Source organism: Hyaena hyaena, unplaced genomic scaffold, assembly GCF_003009895.1.
Source record: "Hyaena hyaena isolate Hyena2069 unplaced genomic scaffold, ASM300989v1 scaffold_42, whole genome shotgun sequence".
NCBI classification, from domain to species: domain Eukaryota; kingdom Metazoa; phylum Chordata; class Mammalia; order Carnivora; family Hyaenidae; genus Hyaena; species Hyaena hyaena.
Genome location: NW_024080674.1, coordinates 5243138 through 5262952, shown reverse-complemented (window position 1 = coordinate 5262952; position 19815 = coordinate 5243138). Strand labels below are relative to the sequence as shown.

Sequence of the window (19815 nt, the reverse complement as noted above, 5' to 3'; positions counted from 1 at the left end):
GGCCCTCACCTCGGCCAGCGAGCCCCTCTGGACCGACTTCACCACCACGGCCTTGTTCTTCTCCTCAATGTCAAAGCCATAGTCATCCTCCTGGGGCAGGATCTGAGGGCCCAAGGCGGGAGAGACCCGGTGAGGCACGGCGGGGGGGGGGGGGGCAGCCCCCCTGGGTCCCCACGAGACCGTGGTCCTGCCTGCTCCTTGTGCCCCAGATCTACACGGAGTAGGGGTGCACAGGCAGGGTAAAATTACAAAGAGCACCAGTACACAGCAGGCACTCAATACGTATCTGTCAAGTGAAGACACACCTTCCGGATCACGCCTCAGGCTGGTGCTGAGCACATATTTCTTTACTTTTCACTGCCTGGATCCCTTTCCCCTCCCAACCCTCAGGTCTACACCACCGTCTCCCCATCTGCCGGCAAACCGGACATGCGGTAAAAGTCTGCTGGCCTAATAAACAAACAGCTCCAAAGGCGTCCAGACACCCAGAACCTGGGGACGGGAAAGGAGTCTTGGGAAGAGGGGTCCCTCCCGTCGCAGGACGGCAGGGGTGTGGGGGGTTAAGGATCCGGCAGTAGTGCGGATTCAGAGAAACGCATTGTGTGTTCAACAAATATTTGCTGAGCTGCTGCCTGTGATACGAGCACAGTGTTGAACAAGACAGTTCCTGCCCTGCTCCAGCCGCCTGTCTAGTGGGGAAGAAAGACTACAAAGAAGCAAAAAATACAGAATGCGATGCAGGCAGTGTGTCTGAATGAAAGTAAAGCACTTAAAGGGACAGAACATGGTGCGGTGGGGGGCCCGGAGGAGGAGGAGCTATGTGAGCGGAGACCTGAACGAAATGAGGGACAGAACTTTATGAAGAGTGGAAAAAGTGTTGCGAGCAGAGAAAACAGCATGTGCAAAGGCCCTGAGTCAGGCCCACAGGACCAGAGGATAAGAAAGGAGATCATAGGGAGGAGAGAACTCAGGAGATGAAGCTGGAGAGGCAGGGAGAGTCTTGTAGACCATGAGGAGAGACTGGATTTTATCCCAAGTGTGATGGGGAACACTGGTGGGCTTTATAGTGGGAGAAATGGGAATCCTCATATTAACGGGGCCCCTTCTCTCCACAGGAGAGAAGGTATTGGTGCCGTCTTTGTATTAGTCAGACCGCAGCCCCCTCTGGCTGTGCCAGGAGACCTAGCCTGCTGAGCTCCTCTCCTGATGGCCCCCCGTGGGCCAGGCATGCAGACAGAAGCTGCTGGTCATCAACAGGCAAAGAAACAGGATTCGAGGGGAGAGGCTGCTGGGATACCTGAACAGGCTGGGATACGTGGACAGGGCAGCAGCCCAGAAGACCTAAGACCCAACCGCCCTGCACGATGCTAAGCTGGGATGTGGGGTGGGCAAGGGGAGAAGGAAAGAAGAAAGGGGGCCAGCAAGCCCAAACTCTTTATAAAGGAGGGCGTCTTGGCCAGGGAGCTGCCATCCCCATACTCGGGGGCTCCTCTAGCCATATCGGAGGGCACCCAGCTCCCAGCCTGCAGCCGGGCCCGGGAAGGCCGACGCAGCACTTGAGCTCTGCTCCTACCAGCAGGCGCTTGGCCAGAATGTTCTCCACCAGCTTGAAGTCGTTGCGCAGCTGTTTGTTCTTGCTGCTGGTCCCCTCCATCTCCTCGTCTGCGTGGAAGCGGAAGTACTGGGACTCATCCTTGAACTCGCTCTTCTCCAGCACTGCAAACCCACAGACATGCAGCACATGGTCAGGCTCACGAGGGAGGGTGGCAGCAGCGCTTGCCAACTGGCAGCCATGGGCCAGAACGAACCCCTGGGCAAGTTTTCTTTGGCCAGAGCAGTGTTTTATTAAGTAGAACCGGGTGCCAACATTAACGTATTAGGACAGTTCACATAATCGTCTGGCTTTCTGACTGCTCTTGAAAAATCTGAATTTGCCCCATCTGCTACAAAGACAGTATTACAAAGCCATGGTAACAAAACTAGTGTGGAACTGCAGCAGAAACAGATAAAGAACCAGTGGGAGAAAACAGAAATTGCATAATAGGACCATGTGTTTACGGAAACTCAGCATATAGGGGAAACTGACTCATGGGGAAAAATAAAATAAAACCAGATCCCTACCTCACACCATAAATAACAACAAACTCCTGATGGACTAAAGACCTAAAAATAGGAACAGGAAAACTAAAGCTCACCAAACAAAATGCAAAGTCGCTCTGTCCTAGGGTAGAGAAAGAGTTCACACACAAGACCTCCCAGAAAGCAACATAATAAAATTAGAACTTTGGTTCAATAACAAGACCATAGGCAAATGGTAGATTCAAAAGTAACTGTAATGTCTAAAACCAAAAAGGAGTAAATATCTAGATTAAAAAAAAAAAAAAACTCCACCAAATCATTCAGAGAAAGCTAGGACACATAAATAAAAATGGGCAAAGGATATGAATCAGCAATTTCCGACGGGGAAACCCACACGGGCAGCAAGCAGGCGAAAAGGAGTTGAACGTCACTAACAATTAGAAGCAGACCATGAAGGGACAATTTAGACTGCAGATTAGCAAACCTTAAAGGCCAGATGTGGCCCTCTAACTCTTTTTATAAATAAAGTCTTATTGGAAACCAACCACATCCATTTATTTACTTTATGTTATGGGGCTGCTTTCACGCCCCAGTGACAGAGCTGAATAATTGCTTCGTGTAGGCTGTATAACCTACAAAGCCTGAAATATTTACTATCTGGGCCTATACAGAAGAAGTTTCCTGATCTCTGTTCTAGAAGCCAGGAAAATGAATAAAAATAACTAATTAACAACCAGCATGTGATCTGATCCCTGCGGGTTACTGTTTCCAGTTTGCCGGAGTCACCAGGGCCAAGCATGCGTAGACTCGTTTTCTCCTGGGCCAAGGACGGATTTGCTGCACTGCTCTCACAGCAGGGGACACTGGGCCCGGGGAAGTGCCCCAGGTCACAGGGCAGGTAGGCTCCCCCTCCACCATATTGCCCAGCCCCCCCTTTCAGAAGGGGGGCCCCGGGCTGTTTGGTGAAGGCAGCTGTCCGAAGTCAGCGGGCCCAGAAAGGACAACAGCTGCCTCAGCACCCGACTGGGTGATTACAGGGGACGCAGCAAAAGGCGATGCTTTCCTTCTCCCCCTTCCCAGGACATGTGGCTGTTTGTGTCTTTCTCGGGCCACCCTGAAGACCTCTTCAGAGAAAACGGACACACGAATTGCTACTGTGCCCAGAGCGGGGGCGCCAGGCTGTGGGGGGCCAGCTGGCTTCACCTGCACTGTAAATACGAGGTGGAAAGACTCTGGGAGGTGGGAGGAGGAAGTGCGATGCTGTGTCCCGGCAGAAACGACAGGGGAAACAGCTGGAATCTCAGAGCCCAGGAGCTCAGCCAGGCGAGGTCCCACCACTCGCAGATCCGGGTGCTGGTCAAGGCCTCGAGCCGGGTTCGAATCCCTGCTCGGCCCCTGCCCAGCGTCACGTCCCCTTAGCCTCTCTGAGCCTCCGCTTCCTCCGTGGGGCTCAGAACCACACCAGCTTCCAGGGGGCTGGGGAGTGAGATGGTGAGCCTCAGTTTCCCTGAATGTGCCTAAGTGAGAGCTGGACCATCAGCCTCTCAGGCCCCTCCCTGAGGACACCTCAGGGCCTGGGAGCTTGGGGCAGACGCCACGGGAGCCCATGTGGGCAGCACCTACCCCCGCATCTGCACCCTAACCTGCATTTTGCAGCAGCCGCAGCCCTAGGATCTGGCCCTTTCCCGTTTTAGCTCCTTTCTGAGTTCGTGGCAGGGAACAGGGGGGCAGGGGCCACGCCCTGCAATTTCTCTCCCTGAGGGGCCCCGAGGGTGTTGGCGCTGCCTGGGAGTCACCCCCCACGGAATGTCCTCGGCCAGCGGCCTTCCCAGAATAGCAGCTGGGGTGGACCCCTAATTACTCTCACCCACAAATGAGGGGTTCTGCCCAGCTGACGGGCGGGAAGGACGGGGCTGTCAGAGGGCGCCTCAGGGAACAGAGGCGCTTCTGGGAATGACGGCCTTTGGTGAGAGGAGCCGGTGGACGGGAATGACCCCGGCAGGGCCTGACCTGCCACCTCAGCTGGGGAAACGGGCAGCGGGGGGCGTGTCCTAACCCCTAACCGCACAGTCATGGGCATGTTGAGCTCAGAGGAGGAGGGGACAACACGGCCTCCAGGGGAAGGCTGGGGAAACTGAGGCACAGAGAAGGTTAGGGGTTTACTGGGAGCCAGCTGAGTCAGGGCTGGAACCAGGCCTGCTGGCTACGAGACAGGGGACGTGCCTGATGACCTGCTATCTCACCGGCACGCTTCTCATCCTGCTGAAGGGACAGCAAGTCCAGCGGCTAGGCCAGCATGGAAAACTACGGCCCGCTGCCGTTCTTCTAAATAAAGTTTTATTGGCACACGGCCACGCCCACTCATTTAAGTATTACCTGCAGCTGCTTTCGTGGCAGAATTAGCTGTAACATGATCTCCGTGGCCTACAAAGCCTAAAGTATCCACTGTCTGGTCCTTCGCGAAGGGAGTTTTCTGACCTCTGAGAACACACAGCAGAAGCTGGCAGCAATGGCCAGAAGACCCTCCCCAGTGGCACCCCTCCACTGCTACCAGCGGGCCCCCGGCCACGTCATCCCTCCCCTGGAGTGTAAGAGTCACTTTGGCACTGGCCTCTCTCCTTCCGCCCTCCAGGCCGCAGGCGCCTTCCACGGCCAGGCAGAGGCATCCAGCTGCACCGGAGAAGGAGTCCTCCTCACAGGCCCATGCTGTTCCGGAACACGGGCTCCTGTCACTGTGTGACTCACGCACCCGCCCCCGCTCACGCGCAAGGGGACGGGACTCTCGTATTGTTCACTGCTCTGTCCCCGGAGCCTAGCATGGTGCCTGCACCCGGAAAGCCACGGCGGGATTGCATCAGCACGAACCAAGCACAGGGAGGCGGGGAATCGGGGTCTAAAGGGGAGAGAACAGCCCATAAAGAAGAGAGCATCTGAGCTAAACACCCAGCGAGGAAGGAGAGGAGCCACTCAGGCGAGGTGTCTGGGGCAGGCTTGGGAGGTGTGGGCCAAGCAGAAACACTGAATAAGTTGGGGGCCGGGGGGTGAGGCAGGTAGAGCACCCCAGGCAAGGGAATCTGCAAGAGCCAAAGCCACAGGGAGAGTTCTAAAAGGGGGAGCTCTCTGGTGGGAGCGAAAAGTCTACCTGTCCTCCTGAAAGGGCAGGAGCCTCAGGGCTGCCCCAGGGCCAGCAGCGGGAAGGTCCCAGAGCTCAGCAGCTGAGCGTGTGGCCGGCCTGCCTCGGTTCAAATCCCATCTCCGACTTGCTCTATGGCCTTAAGCTAAGTTTCTTAACCGTCTGGGCTTCCGTTTTTCCTCATTCATAAATACGGATGATATTAATACCAACATCAAAGGCTCATTACAGGATTAAACTAATTAATACATGGGGAGGGCTCAGAAGGGGGCTGGGCACACAGAGCATTAACCTTTGTTTAAATGTGAAATGGCATCAACAGACCCAGCCTCTGCTCCCTCCTTCTCCCCCCTTCCCAGCTCAGCATCATCTCAGGACTTCCCACCCCTCCACCCCCTTTCGTGTTTCTCCTGTGGGAAGAAGAGCGACTTACCTAAGGTCAGGCAGGGAGAGCGGTGCAAATGTCCCTGCCCAGCTCCCTTCCCCTCACACCTACGACCTGCCTGTCCTCTGCCCCCACAGACCCCTGTCCTCTCCTCCCCCTGAAGCCCGTGGGCCAGGCCTGCACGGTCCAGCCTCACCGTCCACCTGGAGGTCACGTCCCATCTAGGAGAAGAGCACAGGAAGCCCAGGGACTTGACCTCAAATCCCGTCCATTTTTTCCGGTCAAGCATTAGCAGGCAGCCACCTGGGTCCCTACTGAAGCCCTGAGGTGATCTCTCCATCGGTGCAGAAGTGGGAGGGGGAAGGAGGGGGTTTCCTGAGACACCCCGGCCCCCCGCAGTCTCCCAGCCCCCACACCCAGCATCTAGCCTGGGCTCGCCATGGACGGGCAGGGTGGTCTCCAGCCCCCCATGCGCTCTCGCCGAGCCTCAGCCCCCCACCCTTCCATAAAATGCACCAGGGACCAGAGTCCCTACTAGGCTTTCTGTTCCAGGACCCCCCCCTACCAGGGGGCACCTGGGGGGCTCAGTCGGTTGAGCATCCAACACTTGGTTTCAGCTCAGATCACGATCCCATGGTCGTGGGATCAACCCCCACGTCAGGCTCTGCACTGACAGCACAGAGCCTGCTTAAGATTCTCTCTCTCCCTCTGCCCCTCTCCCCTCACCCTCACTCTCTCTCTAGAATTACAAAGAAAAAAAAAGCCTTCAGCAGGACAGACTCCCCCGGGAGGCAGGGCTGAAGGGCAGGGGCAGATTACCGTGGTGCATGAAGCCGTTGTTACACAGGCCCACGCCGAGGGCCACCGCCTCTTCGCGCGTCTGGCAATCACCCTGGAACGGAACGAGAAGGGGAGGGTGTGAGGTGAACCGCCACTGGAGGGGCTGAGCCAGGCTGGCGGGAAGCCCACTGTCACCCGCAGAACGGAGGCTGAAAAGGCGCAGGAACCTGTGAATATTTCCAGAACGGAGCACCGTCCAAACGTGTTTGTGACTGCTACTAATAATGAAACAAGAACAGTAACAGTAGTTGGGATACGTCGCGTGCTGTGCCATAAACACCACAAGGGAGAAATGGCTATGTGGCAGACACTGCTGGTTGCCTAGCAATAACCCTTCCCCAAACCCAGCCGGTACTGAAACCCACACTACTGAAGACGGCAATGCATCCATGAACTCCCTTGCTCCCCTGCAGCTAGAGGCAACAATGAGGTAGAAGCAGAAACTGTTGGTAAAAGCTCTGGCAAAAACCCTTTGTCCCTGGCCCTTCCATTTTCTTCCTCCTGCTTGGAACAAAGAGGTGATGGCTGGAGCTCCTGCAGTCTCTTTGACCAAAATAGGACCTGGAAGACCAACGCATGCTAAGAAAGGCAGAGCAGGAAGAAACACAGAGCACGGTCCCCAAAGGTCTCAGGAGGCTGCCCTAACAGCTCTAGACCACCCACCTCTGGGCTTCCCTCAACCCAGAGGAAAATAAACCCCTAATCTGTATCAGCCTCCGTAGCGGGAATCTTTGATACTAGTAACAAAGCCTCATTCCTAACTGACGTAGCCATAGCCAGGGAGACAGCTGGGGAAGCCCACCAGGGGATTCTGGAAAACACCCCCCTCCCTGATAAAATGGAAAAGCAGTACCATGGCTCCCTGCCCGGGACAGAGTCATGTGGGGAAGCAATGTGTATGGCGAAGGGGCTGTCCGGTGGCCCAGGAGGCAGACATTGCTGAGGGTGGCAGAGTGGACGGAAGGTTCTTGACGGCTGTGGGGCACGGTTATCTGCTCAGGCCACACTGTTCAGGTGGGTTGTCTGTTCTTGCAAATGAAAACATTCCCAACTGACACGAAGTCTGGTTCATCTCAGGGCTTTCCCGAGGAGGAGGCATCCAACCCCAAACTGAAGCATGAATAGATGTGGCCTCCTGGACCCGCCTTTGGGGCTGATGCTCCCATGTGGGACGTCGTCTTGCGGGGGACAGCTCCCCAGGTTGTGTAACCCCCACCCACACCGCCCGGGCCCTTTCCCTAAGGTAGCCAGAATCGGCTTCTGGGTCTTGCAAACCAAGCAATCCCAGTTCGCCAGGCGATTCATGAGTTGTGTGGCCCTGGGGACAAGGGAAGTGGGGGAAGCAGTTGCCTGATGGCAGGGAAACCAGCATGGACACAGGCCCAGAGGCGGATGCAGCCTGTAGGGCAGCCTGGCCAGCGGGGAGGGGGAGCGTGAGGTCAGCTCCATCAGAGCAGAGAGATCTGCTGTGTTCCCTGCTGACTCTGAAGTGCTCAGAACTAAGGCCTGGCCTGCAGGAGGTGCTCGATAAACATTTGGGGATTGAAGAGAGGTGCTGTCAGCACCTTCAACTACGTGCCGATGGCCACGGGACCCGACCGCCTCTCATTCAAAGGACTTCTGAAGTCAGAGGCTCTTTCGGGAGACGCTGGCCTTGACTGTCCCCTACCCACTCCGCCAGCAGCCGAAGGGCCAGGGAGGGAATTTCCCGGCCGAAGGAGAAATGAATGCCAGAGGCAGCGGGACTCGGCTGGCCGAGGCTGCGGCTCCGACTCAGAGCACAGGCCCGGGGTGAGCCGCTGGCCTCACTATTTCTCTGCACGGGCTGCCCTGGGCTGGCCCGAGGAAGACAAATCTCTCCCGCGGGACCCCAGGCCCGTGGCTGGAGGGCTGTGTGCGCGGAGCCCTGCCAGGGGGCCAGGGGACGTGGGCACCCCGAGGGAGGCTGCATCTGGAACGGCTGCCCCCCCAGCCATGAGGGGCCAGTGGGGGATCCCAGCCGGGGCCCAGGTGGCGGGCAGGCCCAGATCCACGGCCTGGGGGGTCCCGGCTGGCGTCTGGAGCCCACCTGGCTTTCTGAGGCGCTTGCAATCTGGGCTCCCAGCCCCTCCCTGCCCCCTTCCCACAGGGCCCTGGGTGACACACAGGGAGGTTCCTAAAGCTAGAACAATGGCAGGATTCTTACGCCAACCCTGGACGTCTGAACCGCAAGCCCCCACCCCACATCCCAAGTTGTGGGAAAACCTCAGGTGGCCGTTTTCTCCCCTCCTGGAGGAAGGCATGGGCACACACTGGCCTGGGCCGCTGCCCCGCCATGCTGCCTCGTCTCCCCCACCCGCCGCCCACTAGCCCCCGTGCTGGGGCCCCGGCAACACTGGCCTCCCCGCTAGTCCCTGCACGTGCGCCCCCACCTCAGGGCCTTTGCACTTGCTCCCTCCGCCCCCTGGAATGCCCTGCCCTGGCTTTTTAGGTCTCAGTGCCTGAGTCATCTCAGAGGGGCCCTTCTCCTGGTCCTCAGAGGACACCCTATGTGCCCCCTCACCCCCTTCCTTGCAACAAATATTCATCCTGTATCACTCTTGTGACCTTGCACAACACCCATGTTGCACCCGCTCTCGAGGGACAATCAGCACCAGCTGTTCCCCACCCTTGGGCTTATCCTCTATTTAAGTGAATGGGGTTCAAGGTCTGTCTCTCACTGGAAGGTCAGCCCCATGTGGGCAGCCATGGCACTCGTCAGGGTCACCCATCTCCCCACTGCACCGAGCACTCGGTGGCCACAAACAATCTCTATTGAATGAATGAACGAACGAATGAATGAATGAATGAATGAAACTGATCCTGAACTCCCCTCCACCTGCCTCAGTTTCTGTATCTCTAAAATGGGGGGAACTGTAGTGTCCGCACCCTGCAGGGTTCTCAGAATTAAATGAGATGCTCCACATGAGATTCAGGCCCACAGCTGGCACCCGGGGGCGTCTGATAAACATGAGTTGCTCTTGCTTGCTGAGGGGTCCCTGTCAGAGAGCCATCCAGGAGGAAGGTGGCGGAGCGGGGCCGGGGGGTGGATCACACAGCGGTAATGCACACAGGGCTTCAGAAGGCTCCCAGCCCGCGAACTGTGAGACCCCATGACAGTGCCCAGGGTGCTTCTCACCGACCCACAGAGTGCCAGGCCCTGCACGGCCTCACTCCATCTTGATGGTCAACCCAGAGGCAATCACTCTTGTTTTGTTCCCATTTAGCAGATGAAGAAATTGAGGCACGGCTGGGCTTGCACTTGCACTAGCTTATACCATGAGAAAGAAATCTTTACAGAGCCGCCCCCCCCCCATCACGTTACAGATAAGGAAACTGAGGCTGTAAGAGGACAAGTTAGTAGCTGCCCAGGGCTGCGGTCAAGGGCTCCTGTCGTGTCCTCATTTGTGCTTTTTTCCCCTCTGCCAGTAGCTGGAGCTGCCAGCCTGGTCCTTCGCCCGCCCCACCCCGGGCCCTTTCCCTCTGTGCCGACAGCCCTGCACCATCAGCGCTCCCCATCTGTCCGACAGTGGGGGTGGGGGTGGGGACGGTGGGCACTCCACGGAACATTTCTGTCAGGCCGGCACCCTTGTGCTCTCCTGGCTCCTGGCCCGTCCCTGTCCCCTCCTGCCCTGGCCCATTGACCCCCTGCCCTCCGCTGCACCGCCACAGCCTGGGGCATCCTTGAGCCCAGGCAGCACAGGCGGAAAACCACAGAGCAGAGAGAGGTGCAGAATGCAGCTCTGGCCTCGTTTCCCAGGCTTACCTCCCTACGTGGCCCTGGCCGTGACCCATGGGAAGCTTCACTTCCTCCCTGGCATTTTGTTTAATTCTCAGATTTGCCCTTGGTTTTCCAAGGCCTCTGCTGCCCCTGGGAGATGCTCCCTGCACAGCCTGCCCGCTATATGCTATGATCAATACAGAAGACTACTCCTACCGCTGTTATTATTATTATCTATTATCACAGCATCATAACCGCCCCCCCTCTCACACACACACAATTCTACAGGAGTGACACACTCTTGTGTGTCCTGAGGCAAGTTAGATAGCCTAGGCCTCATTTTCCTCATCAGTCAAATGGGAATAGTCACCGTGCTTTCCTCGGGCTGTTGCGAGGATTAAATGAGATACTGCCCAGAGATGACTGAACTGACACAGGTCACAGCCTGTCTACTGAAGGGCTCAAAACCCTCTTTCCCTCAGACTTCAAAGAACTGACTCACCCCAGGGGTGGGCAGAGGGCCCCTCTCCCAGTCCCAAAGAATGAATTCTGAGGACTTCTAAGCCACTCCCATCAGTCCCTGTCCTCCTCCCCAGGTCGTGGTTTATGGGTATACATAGGACCCATCTGGCCAAAGAGACCCAAGGGGAAGCCCACTGGGGAGGGGCGGGGACCGGGGAAGTGTCCTCCAAACGAACAGAAAGCTCTCTCTGACTGCTCCTGCTGCCTGCCTTTGGCTGCTGGTCCACCCAGATGTGATGCCTGGAGCTGTGGCAGCCATCTGACAGTTAGGAGGCAACTGGCAAGAAGGCAGGCAAACAGAGAGACAGGAAGAGCCTGAGTGCCAATGGCCTTGCTGAGCTCCACGACCATGAGCCCAGGACGCCTCACCCCATGAGAGGAAAGCGTGTTTACCGTGTAAGTCAGATCTCCTGTTACATGCAGCCAAGAGCATCTCCAGCTGACCCCGTGGGTTGCCACCAACATTTCGTTCCAAGGAGCAGAATGATACAGGAGCTCGAAATGAAGATGTATTCAAAGCAAAATTACCCTCCCCAGCTACACAATTACAGGTTTCCTTCCTGAATTTCCTGCAAAGGTACAGGGTGGAAATAACTCTCGAAATCAAGGCTGGCGGTAACCAGTCCTCAAGGTCAGGTCGTAATCACCAGCGTCTCCCCCACAGCTGCCCGCACACATGGCCCTGTCCCTCCTCTGGAGCCACAAGCCAGGTGCCTTTCAGTCCGTCTCATGGGGTCAGCCTCCCACGTCAGCTCCCACGTGTCCTCGGGGCAGGCCGGGCCCCGGAGGTCTGCTGGAGCCCACAGACACGTACGGCCAGCTGAGACCCTCCTTCCACCACCCTTCTCCTGCCTCCACGTCCAACAAGATGCCGGGGAGGGGGGACAGTCCCCCAGGACCACTGGCCACGACTCAGGCTACTCCAGGGCACTTCAGGACACCACGGCTTCTCTGAGGGCACTGGCCACGACCGGGGCCTCCCCATGTGCCTGACACCAACCAGCAGAGAAGCCAACGCTGGCGGCTGCCTTGGCTGGTCCTCTCCATGCCCGAGCGCTCTGGGGTGCAGCCCTGAGCCCCCCAGCTCGGCCTTGGACCTGGGCGCTCGAAGACTCCTCTCTGTCTCTCGCCATCCACACCCCATCCACCCTCCGGCAAACTCCGTTAGGCCCACCTCCCAAAACTCTAGACTCTGACTACATCTCCCACCTTCCCCGCAGACACCCAGCTCGCAGCCACCCTCCCCTTCCTGGAGTCCCGGAAGCTGCCCCTTCCCCAGGCTCCCTTCTGCCGGCCCCGCCCCGCCCCACAGCCCATGCCTCACAGAGGGGTCTTAGCCCCCCAAAGTCAGTGCTGTCGCTTCTGTGCTCAGAGCCCGGAAGTGGTGCGACCCTTCCCCAGCACCCACCCCGCCTTCTGTCCACGCCTCCCACTGCCCTCAGACACACCAAGCTCACCCCACTTGGAGCCTCCGAGTTTCTGTCCCCCCAGGAGAAGCCTCCACCCCCAGGCGTCCTCCTGGCTTGCTCCTCACCTCCCTTAGGTCTCCGTTCAAATGTCCCTACTCAACACAGCTTTCTTGGTCCCCCGTGAAAGCGGCACCATCCCCACCCATGTGAAGGGTCAACGCCCCCCCCCCACAGGGCCCCCACCACTCTGCCCCAAGCACCAGCCAAGAGAGACGCATTTTACTTCTTGTCATTTATCAACGGTCCCCCCCGGCCTCACCAGAACATAAGACCCGTGAGGCCAGAGACTGTGTCTATGCTGCTCACTGCTGTGTCCCCAGAACCTAGACCGGTGCCTGGTACACAGTAGGTGCTCAGAGGAAAAAAGACATGAGCTAATGAGCCCTCTGGCTGAAGTTCTCCACACCCTCTCCTGACTTCGCACTTTAGATCCCGCCAACGCTGACAAGGAACAGAGGGGCCACCTGGGCGCCAGGCCTGCCAGGCCCCCCCAGCCACCAGCCCTGCTGCGAAGGCCCGTGCGTGCCCCAAAGGCACCGCCTTCCCGCTCCCGAGAACGCTGGGTTCCCCAGGCACACAAGTCCCTCGGCCAGGTTCTCATCACTGTGAAGGGTACTTCCAGCCACCGAGGCACCGAAGCCCCAGGCCACGTGCTCGCTTCTCATCCTGCCCCACATCAGTGCATCCCGCACGCCCCATCTCCGAACACCCCTCAGACCCATGGACTTGGCACCATCTCGGGAACCCACCGCCCCCCCAACAGGGCCTGGGCTCCGCCACTCAGGGCAGAGGCCACATCACGCCTGGAAGCCGACACACGGCCGTGGGTCCGCTGGAGCTCAGGAAACAGAAGCGCACAGACACGCGGAGAGCCCCAACCCAGGCAGCTCTGCAAGCAAAGAACTTAAGCCACAAAAGAAATGGCCCCGGTTTGGGGCGCCTGGGGGCCTCCGTCGGGTAAGCGCCGGACTTTGGCTCAGGTCATGGTCTCGTGATTCGTGAGTTCCAGCCCTGCATCAGGCTTTGCGCTGACAGCTCAGGGCCTGGAGCCTGCTTCAGATCCTGTGTCTCCTCTCTCTACCCCTCCTCTGCTCTCACTCTGTCTGTCTCTATCAAAAATAAACATTAAAAAAAAAATGGAAGGAAGGAAGGAAGGAAGGAAGGAAGAGAAAGAAAGAAAGAAAGAAAGAAAGAAAGAAAGAAAGAAAGAAAGAAAAAGAAAGAAAGGAAGGAAGGAAGGAAGGAAGGAAAGAAGGAAGGAAGGAAGGAAGGAAGGAAGGAAGGAAGGAAGGAAGGAAGGAAGGAAGGAAGGAAGGAAGGAAGAAAGGAAGAAAGAAAGAGCGGGCCATTCGCCCTCACCTGTGGGGCCACACTCAGGAGGCGGGGCTGCGTGGACCTGCCCCTCCCCCTCTTTTCCTCGCTGGCTGTTTCTGATCTTATTGTTTTTCTGTCCCCAGATCCCTCCACAATTTCCTCAGCCTTCCGTGCTGCATGTAACTTGGAGCCCCCTAGAATTCTCCATGCGGGAGACGAGGAATTACAATAAGACTCACATTTACCAAGCAGTTACTCTGGGCAGGTGCCATTCTAAGCACTTGAGTGATGAACGCGCTGAATCCTCAAAATTATCTAGAGCGGAAGGTACTGTTGTTCACCTCATTTTACAAGTGTGGAAAGTGAGGCACAGAGAGGCTAAGGGCCTTGTCCAAGATGACTCAGCTAGGAAGACACAGAGCTGGGATCGCTCTAACCAAAGCACATGTGCCGGGCTGGTTCAAGGACCCTGCTGGGAGCACAGTGTGGCCCAATGGTTAGGTGCTCTGTGCGCTCCAGATGTGCAAAACCAAATTCAAATCCAGGGCTGTTTCACCACCTCCCGGGTCTTAGAGTCCCCACACCACAGCCAACATACTAAAACGCACCCACATCCTACATGGAAATACGCTGTTTGGGCTTGCAAACATTTATTTCAAGGATTTTTCTAAACTTGCTTTTGAAGTTATTTGGTGCCAAGAACCGTTTACTTTGCAGACTGGCTCTGATGTCTAGGCAATCATCGGGATTGTGTGACGGGAGAAAACCCCGCCAGCAAATTGTTTTCAAATGGAATGAGGTTTTTGTGAATATGCTAAATTTAACAATTAAGGAAGCTGACGGGAGGAGCTGCACTCTGTACACATTTAAACATTTATCCGTTTTGATTTCACACTTGTCTCCTCGTCTTTGGAGCCAATGCGTTCTTTCTCGCAGATCACAAATGAACATTCCCGCGAGCTCCCTGAAAAGTTCGCAGGAGCGACGTGTGACAGGAGAGGGTCAGGCAGGCGCCTCCCTAACCCAGCTCTGCCGCTGCTGGGCTGTGTACCCTTGAACCAAGTGCTGGTCTGTCCGGGACCCAGGTCCCGGTCTGCAAATGAGTTTAGTTGGAAGACTCAACGGGACAATGCACAGAGCGCAGCCGGAGCCTGGCCCAAGGTCAGCGCCCCTAGGAGCAGGAGGCAGGCAGGTGGAAGGGACACGGACACCTCTGGAGGCGCAGGAAAGCTGACGCCCCGATGCTCCAGGCCGCTGCCCAGCCCCCCTCCCCCCGGAACTTGTGTGAAAAAGGACTAAGTAGACAAGCGCTTCGGCAGGAGGCCAGCCTGTCCCCGACGGCAGAATGGAATGTCACTCGGCCCTTGCGAGGAAGGAAACGCCGATGCGGGCGCCCGAGGACCTTATGCGGGCGCACCCAGCCAGCGGCGGCGGCGGTGGATGGACGCAGGCCGGTGACGCCGCTGACACAGGGCACGCAGCACAACCAAAATCCCAGACACGGAAAGCAGAGTGTGGCTGCGGGGAGTGGGCCCCTGCTGTTTACCGGGGGACGGAGTTTCCATTCTGCAAGATGAAAAGAGCTCAGGAAAGGGAGGGGGTGACTGCGTAGCAATGTCAGTGGACTTCATGCCATGAACCGTATGGTGAAAGCGGTTAAGACGGTAAGCATTGCGTGGATTTTTTTACCATGAGTGAAAATAATGAAAAATTGTTAAAACAAAGAAGCCAAAACCAGCTGAGAGGCCCACAGCACGGTCGGCCCCTCAGCCCCAGGCAGGGCAGGACGGCTGCCCAGGTGGCAGGGGACTCACCTGAGCCAGCAGCCAGTCCACCAGCTTGCTCCCCGGCAGCACCGACTTGTACGTCTTCAGGTGGTAATCGCGGTCTCTGTGGGGGGAGGAAGTGCAAGTGAGCAGATGGGGGGGCACAGAGATGGGAATCAGGCTCCCCGGTTCTCTCCCGATGCAAATGCTCCGACCTGTGCAGCATCTGAATTCCGGCCGAGTCCTGGCACACAGGCCGTGCTAACCTTGGACTCAGACCAACCATTTCTCGGGCTCCATCGAAGCTGGCGGGGGAGTCTGTCTTGGGATTTTAGGAACCAGGGAGCCCAGCAGGCCACACGCACGCTAAGTGCTGGCCCCCGCCACTTCCTTCTCTGGGGGCTAACAGGGCGGGGGATGTGGGAGGCCTTCTTGTGGGGGCTGAGGCTGATGCAAGCAGTTCCCAGACCCTGAGCCCCGGAGGCCAGCAAATGCGGGGTCCTCTCCACTCCTCTAGGAGTAGACAAGAGCCACCAGGACAGGGGGCAGAGGAATCTGAGTTGGAGGTTAACTCGGTCACCCTCTCTGTCCCTTCATCCATAACTGGAAGCTTTATAATAAAGAAAATAACCAATTGCAGTCATTTATGCAGCCCTCACTATGTGCCAGCCATCACTCAGATTTAATCCTTGTAGCAACCCCAGGGCTGTGAGCTGTTCTTATGCCCATTTCACAGATGGAGAATCCAAGGCCAGAGAGGTTAATTATCTTTTAATATTCACTTGACAAACGTTTGCTGAGTGTTACTTCACCCCTGACCTGCACTCTCCAATATGTAGCCACTTGTCAATCAATGAATATTAAACCAAACTTAAAATCATATCCCTCCACCTCAAGGGTTTGAAAGCCACATGTGACTCACGTCCACGGTACTGGATGGTGCAGACCCAGAGCACGGCTATCAGTGTGGAAAAGGGCTACAGGACAGACTGCTCTAGGCGCTGGTCAAGGGTCTGGGGACACAGCACTGAGCAAAGGCCCTGCCCTTGGTGGGGAAGAAAGCATCCTGACAGCAAATAAATACGTAATACGGTAACTGCTAAAAAGTTTCAAGAAGAAAATCAAAGTGAAGAAAGGAGGATAGTGCATAGAAAGGGGGGGCAGGGAAGGCCCCTCTGATTTGGAGACATTTGAAGGAAGAAAGGGAGTCAATATGCAAATAGAGAAGGGAAGGGCATTCCAGGCAGAGGCGAGTGCAAAGGCTGAGGTGAATCTCATGATTATCCCCATGCCACAGAGGAGAGTTGAGGCACTGAGAGGTTAAGAAACTCTGCCCAAAGTCACAAAACTGAAGACTAGTGGCTGAGATTCAAACTCACTCCAGAACTGACCCCCTTCACCACCACACAGCAGGGTCTCCCACAAATTAACTCACTTGACTCTAAGCACAAACGTATAGGGTAGACGCAGTTATTGGCCCCATTTGCTGGAGAAGGAGACGGAGGCTCAGAGAGGTTAAGTTACCGGCCCAAGGCCCCACAGCTGAGAAAGGCAGAAGTGCAAATGGAGTTTAGAGAGAGTAACTTACTTGATCACGGGGGCGTAGAGGCTGTGAAGGCGACAGTAGAGCCTCACACCCTGAAAGAGAAAAGGGGGGGTCTGGGGTCAGTCCACACCCTTCAAGGGCCTCCACATCCAGGCTAGTGGGCAAGATGGGTCCCAGGACAGAGCAGGCGGGTGGGGGAGGGGGAAGAGCATGGGCCATCGGGACACAGACCTGTTCGGCAGTGACCATGGGGTCGGGGTCAAGGCCGGGCAGAGCCCCTACCTTGGACATGATGTCCTCCAGCTCACTCCGGGCCTTGTAGGTGCCGTCGTCGTAGCGGAAGCGGTACATCACCTGCTCATTCTTGAACTGGTGCTTGTCAGAGACTGGAGGGACCCGGGTGCCAGTGAGGACGGACCCAACGCCCACCCTCACCACCATCACCCCTACTCAGCAAGGCTCTGTGCCACGTGCGATTTCCCTGAGCCCCTGCCCTGGCTCTTCTGTGAAAACCGGGTCCCTTGCTCCATGGGGGGCCCTGCTGAGCCCTGCCGCCTGGGGCTTGGGCACCTGCAGGTCTCCTGAGAGGCCCAGAAATGCCCTTGACCCATCTGGCCCAGCACCTGCTCGGTGCAATGAGCAAAGCACGCACTGGGACACTGGGACAGAGGGTGCCGGGGCGGGGACCACGCCGCCAGGATCTATAAAGCCCTCTCTACACAACGGCCTCGGGTCAGTCTGGGTGCGTCTATGGGTCACCCCCGCTACGGGGCCATTAGATCTTGGGGGCTCTTTCTTCAAAGCATGAATGGTCCTCACTCCACTCGGCTCCAAGCCATGGTCGCCTCCCGTCGGACACCACAGCCCCTCACCGGGTGCCCTGCCGCCATCAGAGTGTCCACTGTCCACACAGCGGCCAGAAGGATCCTGTCCCACTCAGAACTCAGCTTCCTGTCTCACTCCGAGTAAAAGCCAAAGATGCTACACTCCCTCGGGAGGTCCTGGACCCCACCCCCTACACACCACCCAGGGCCCCCGGCCACACCTCCTAACACTGTCCATGCCTCCCTGTGGCCACAATGGCCACCTTGCGGCTCCCTGCACACACTGCTCATTCTTCTGCCCTGGCTGTGCCCTCGGCCTCGAACCCCGGTGCCACCTGGCCCCATGCCCTCCCAGGGCAGCTCCTCAGAGACCCTCCGAACCCCTAATCAAACCTGAACACCACCCCCTCGCTCTGTCTCCCCCCACTTGGCACTGATGGCCATCTGTATACACACATGGTACTTCTTTTGTTTATCACCTTCCCCCTCGGACTAGGATGCGGCCCCATGAAGACGAGAGATGGAGAGGTGACTGTCCTGCTCACCGCTATGTGGACAGTGCCTGGCACACAACAGGCACTCAACAAATATTTGCTGAATAACTAAACCACAAATGGCTCTTGCCTGTTCTGAAGGGACTGACAATTCTCTCCTGCCCTTAATTTTTCCAAGTGCCCCTGCTTTGCTGGCGTCCTAGGTAAGTACAAGGCTCTTAGCCCTGTGAGACCTGCAAGGGCCTCCATGTTCTGAGGCTACAGTGTGCCCAGGACCCAGGGCGGTGGCACAGAAATGTAGCAGTAGCCCCTGAGTTTGGGGAAGCACAGCACCGACCTACGCCCACCCTAGGCCTGCCCAGCCCAGCCCAGCCCCCACTCACCGTGGTGGATTATACCATTCTCCAACAGGGCCTGGCCCAAGTTGACTCCTTCTTCCGTTTTGCTGATTTCACCAATTTCCAGAAGCCAGGCAACAAACTCACTGCCAGGAACAGAGGATGCAGTTGAGAGAACCTCTCCAGTCTTGGGAACACAGGAACCAGCACTAAACTGGCTCGACCCCACCCACTCCCAGGAATGACAGCCAGAACGTCCCATAGGCAAGCAGAGCTGGGTGCCCACAGCTCTAGGGTTGTGCTGAGGTCTTGTGCGTTTCCTCAGGACCAATGGCAGAGGGGTGGGTGAGACCAGACCCCAGGCCCTGACTCGGGTGCACTGGGTGGGTGAAGGGAAGGAAGGATGGATGGATGGATGGGAAGGAGGGAGGGAAAGAAGGATGGAAGGATGGATGGATGGATGGATGGATGGATGGATGGATGGGAAGGAGGGAGGGAGGGAGAGTGGGTAAGTGGATGAATGGATGGAAGGACAGATGGACACAGGAGTGGGGAGGTAAGTGAATGGAAAGTGAGCAGATGAATGGGTGACCTGACAGACAAATGTGCGGGTGACTGCAGAGACCAGTGGGCAGGTGGGTGGTGGGGGCATGAGGGGTGGAGAGATGCTAAGTTGAGAGAGAGCAGGCAGACGGGTGGGGGACGGATGATGGATGTCAACATGGACGGATAAGCAGCAGGAAGGAAGACACAAGCAGGCAGGAAGAAATAAGAGCCCAGAAAGAGGACTGTGGAGAGTCAAGATAGTGCACGGTGATCAGATCATGTCATTTTCCTGGTCAAACCCTCCAGCGGGCGTCCCCACTGCTCTCAGAAAAAGATCCAAACTCTGCCCACACGGTGACGGGGCCCCACGCGAAACCCCTCATCCTCACACTTCTCCTCTCCCGTACCTTTCACTTATGTTTCAGCCACACCCACCATCTTCTGCGGCTCTGCAAAACATCAGACTCCTGCCTACCTCGGGGCCTTTGCACTTGCTGTTCCCTCTGCCTGGAAATGCTCTCCCCCAGCTCTTTGTGTTAAGTCCTTCCTTCTCACCAAAAGCAGTTCCTCACACGATCCTCACGGCTCTCGGTTTTGCTTCCTTTATAGCACTTCCACTCGTCTGGAGTTGAACTGTTACAGATTTATACACAGGTGCCTACCAGCCACCTCCCCCACAAGAAGGTCATCTCCACGTTGTCAGGGATGGATTTCTGTCAGTCTTACAGCCCTACCCCCAGACCTAGAAGGAGGGTCTGCAGCACAGCGGAGCCCAATACTCATTTCACGAACAAAGGAAGGAACGAACCATCAAAAGAGA

The 19815-nt window shown here is 56.9% G+C and overlaps 1 protein-coding gene across 1 annotated transcript in view; it reads right to left on the bottom strand.

The window, feature by feature from the left end:
• The window catches only part of PREX1 (phosphatidylinositol-3,4,5-trisphosphate dependent Rac exchange factor 1), a 178137-nt gene that overhangs the window by 33348 nt on the left and 124974 nt on the right, over positions 1-19815 (bottom strand). The window contains exons 11-17 of the mRNA XM_039230026.1: positions 18495-18595; positions 17076-17179; positions 16836-16885; positions 15296-15371; positions 6417-6489; positions 1574-1716; positions 10-102 (exon numbers count right to left, since the gene is read on the bottom strand). Coding sequence (XP_039085957.1) covers positions 10-102; positions 1574-1716; positions 6417-6489; positions 15296-15371; positions 16836-16885; positions 17076-17179; positions 18495-18595 — 640 coding nt within the window. The remainder of the gene's footprint in view (positions 1-9; positions 103-1573; positions 1717-6416; positions 6490-15295; positions 15372-16835; positions 16886-17075; positions 17180-18494; positions 18596-19815) is intronic.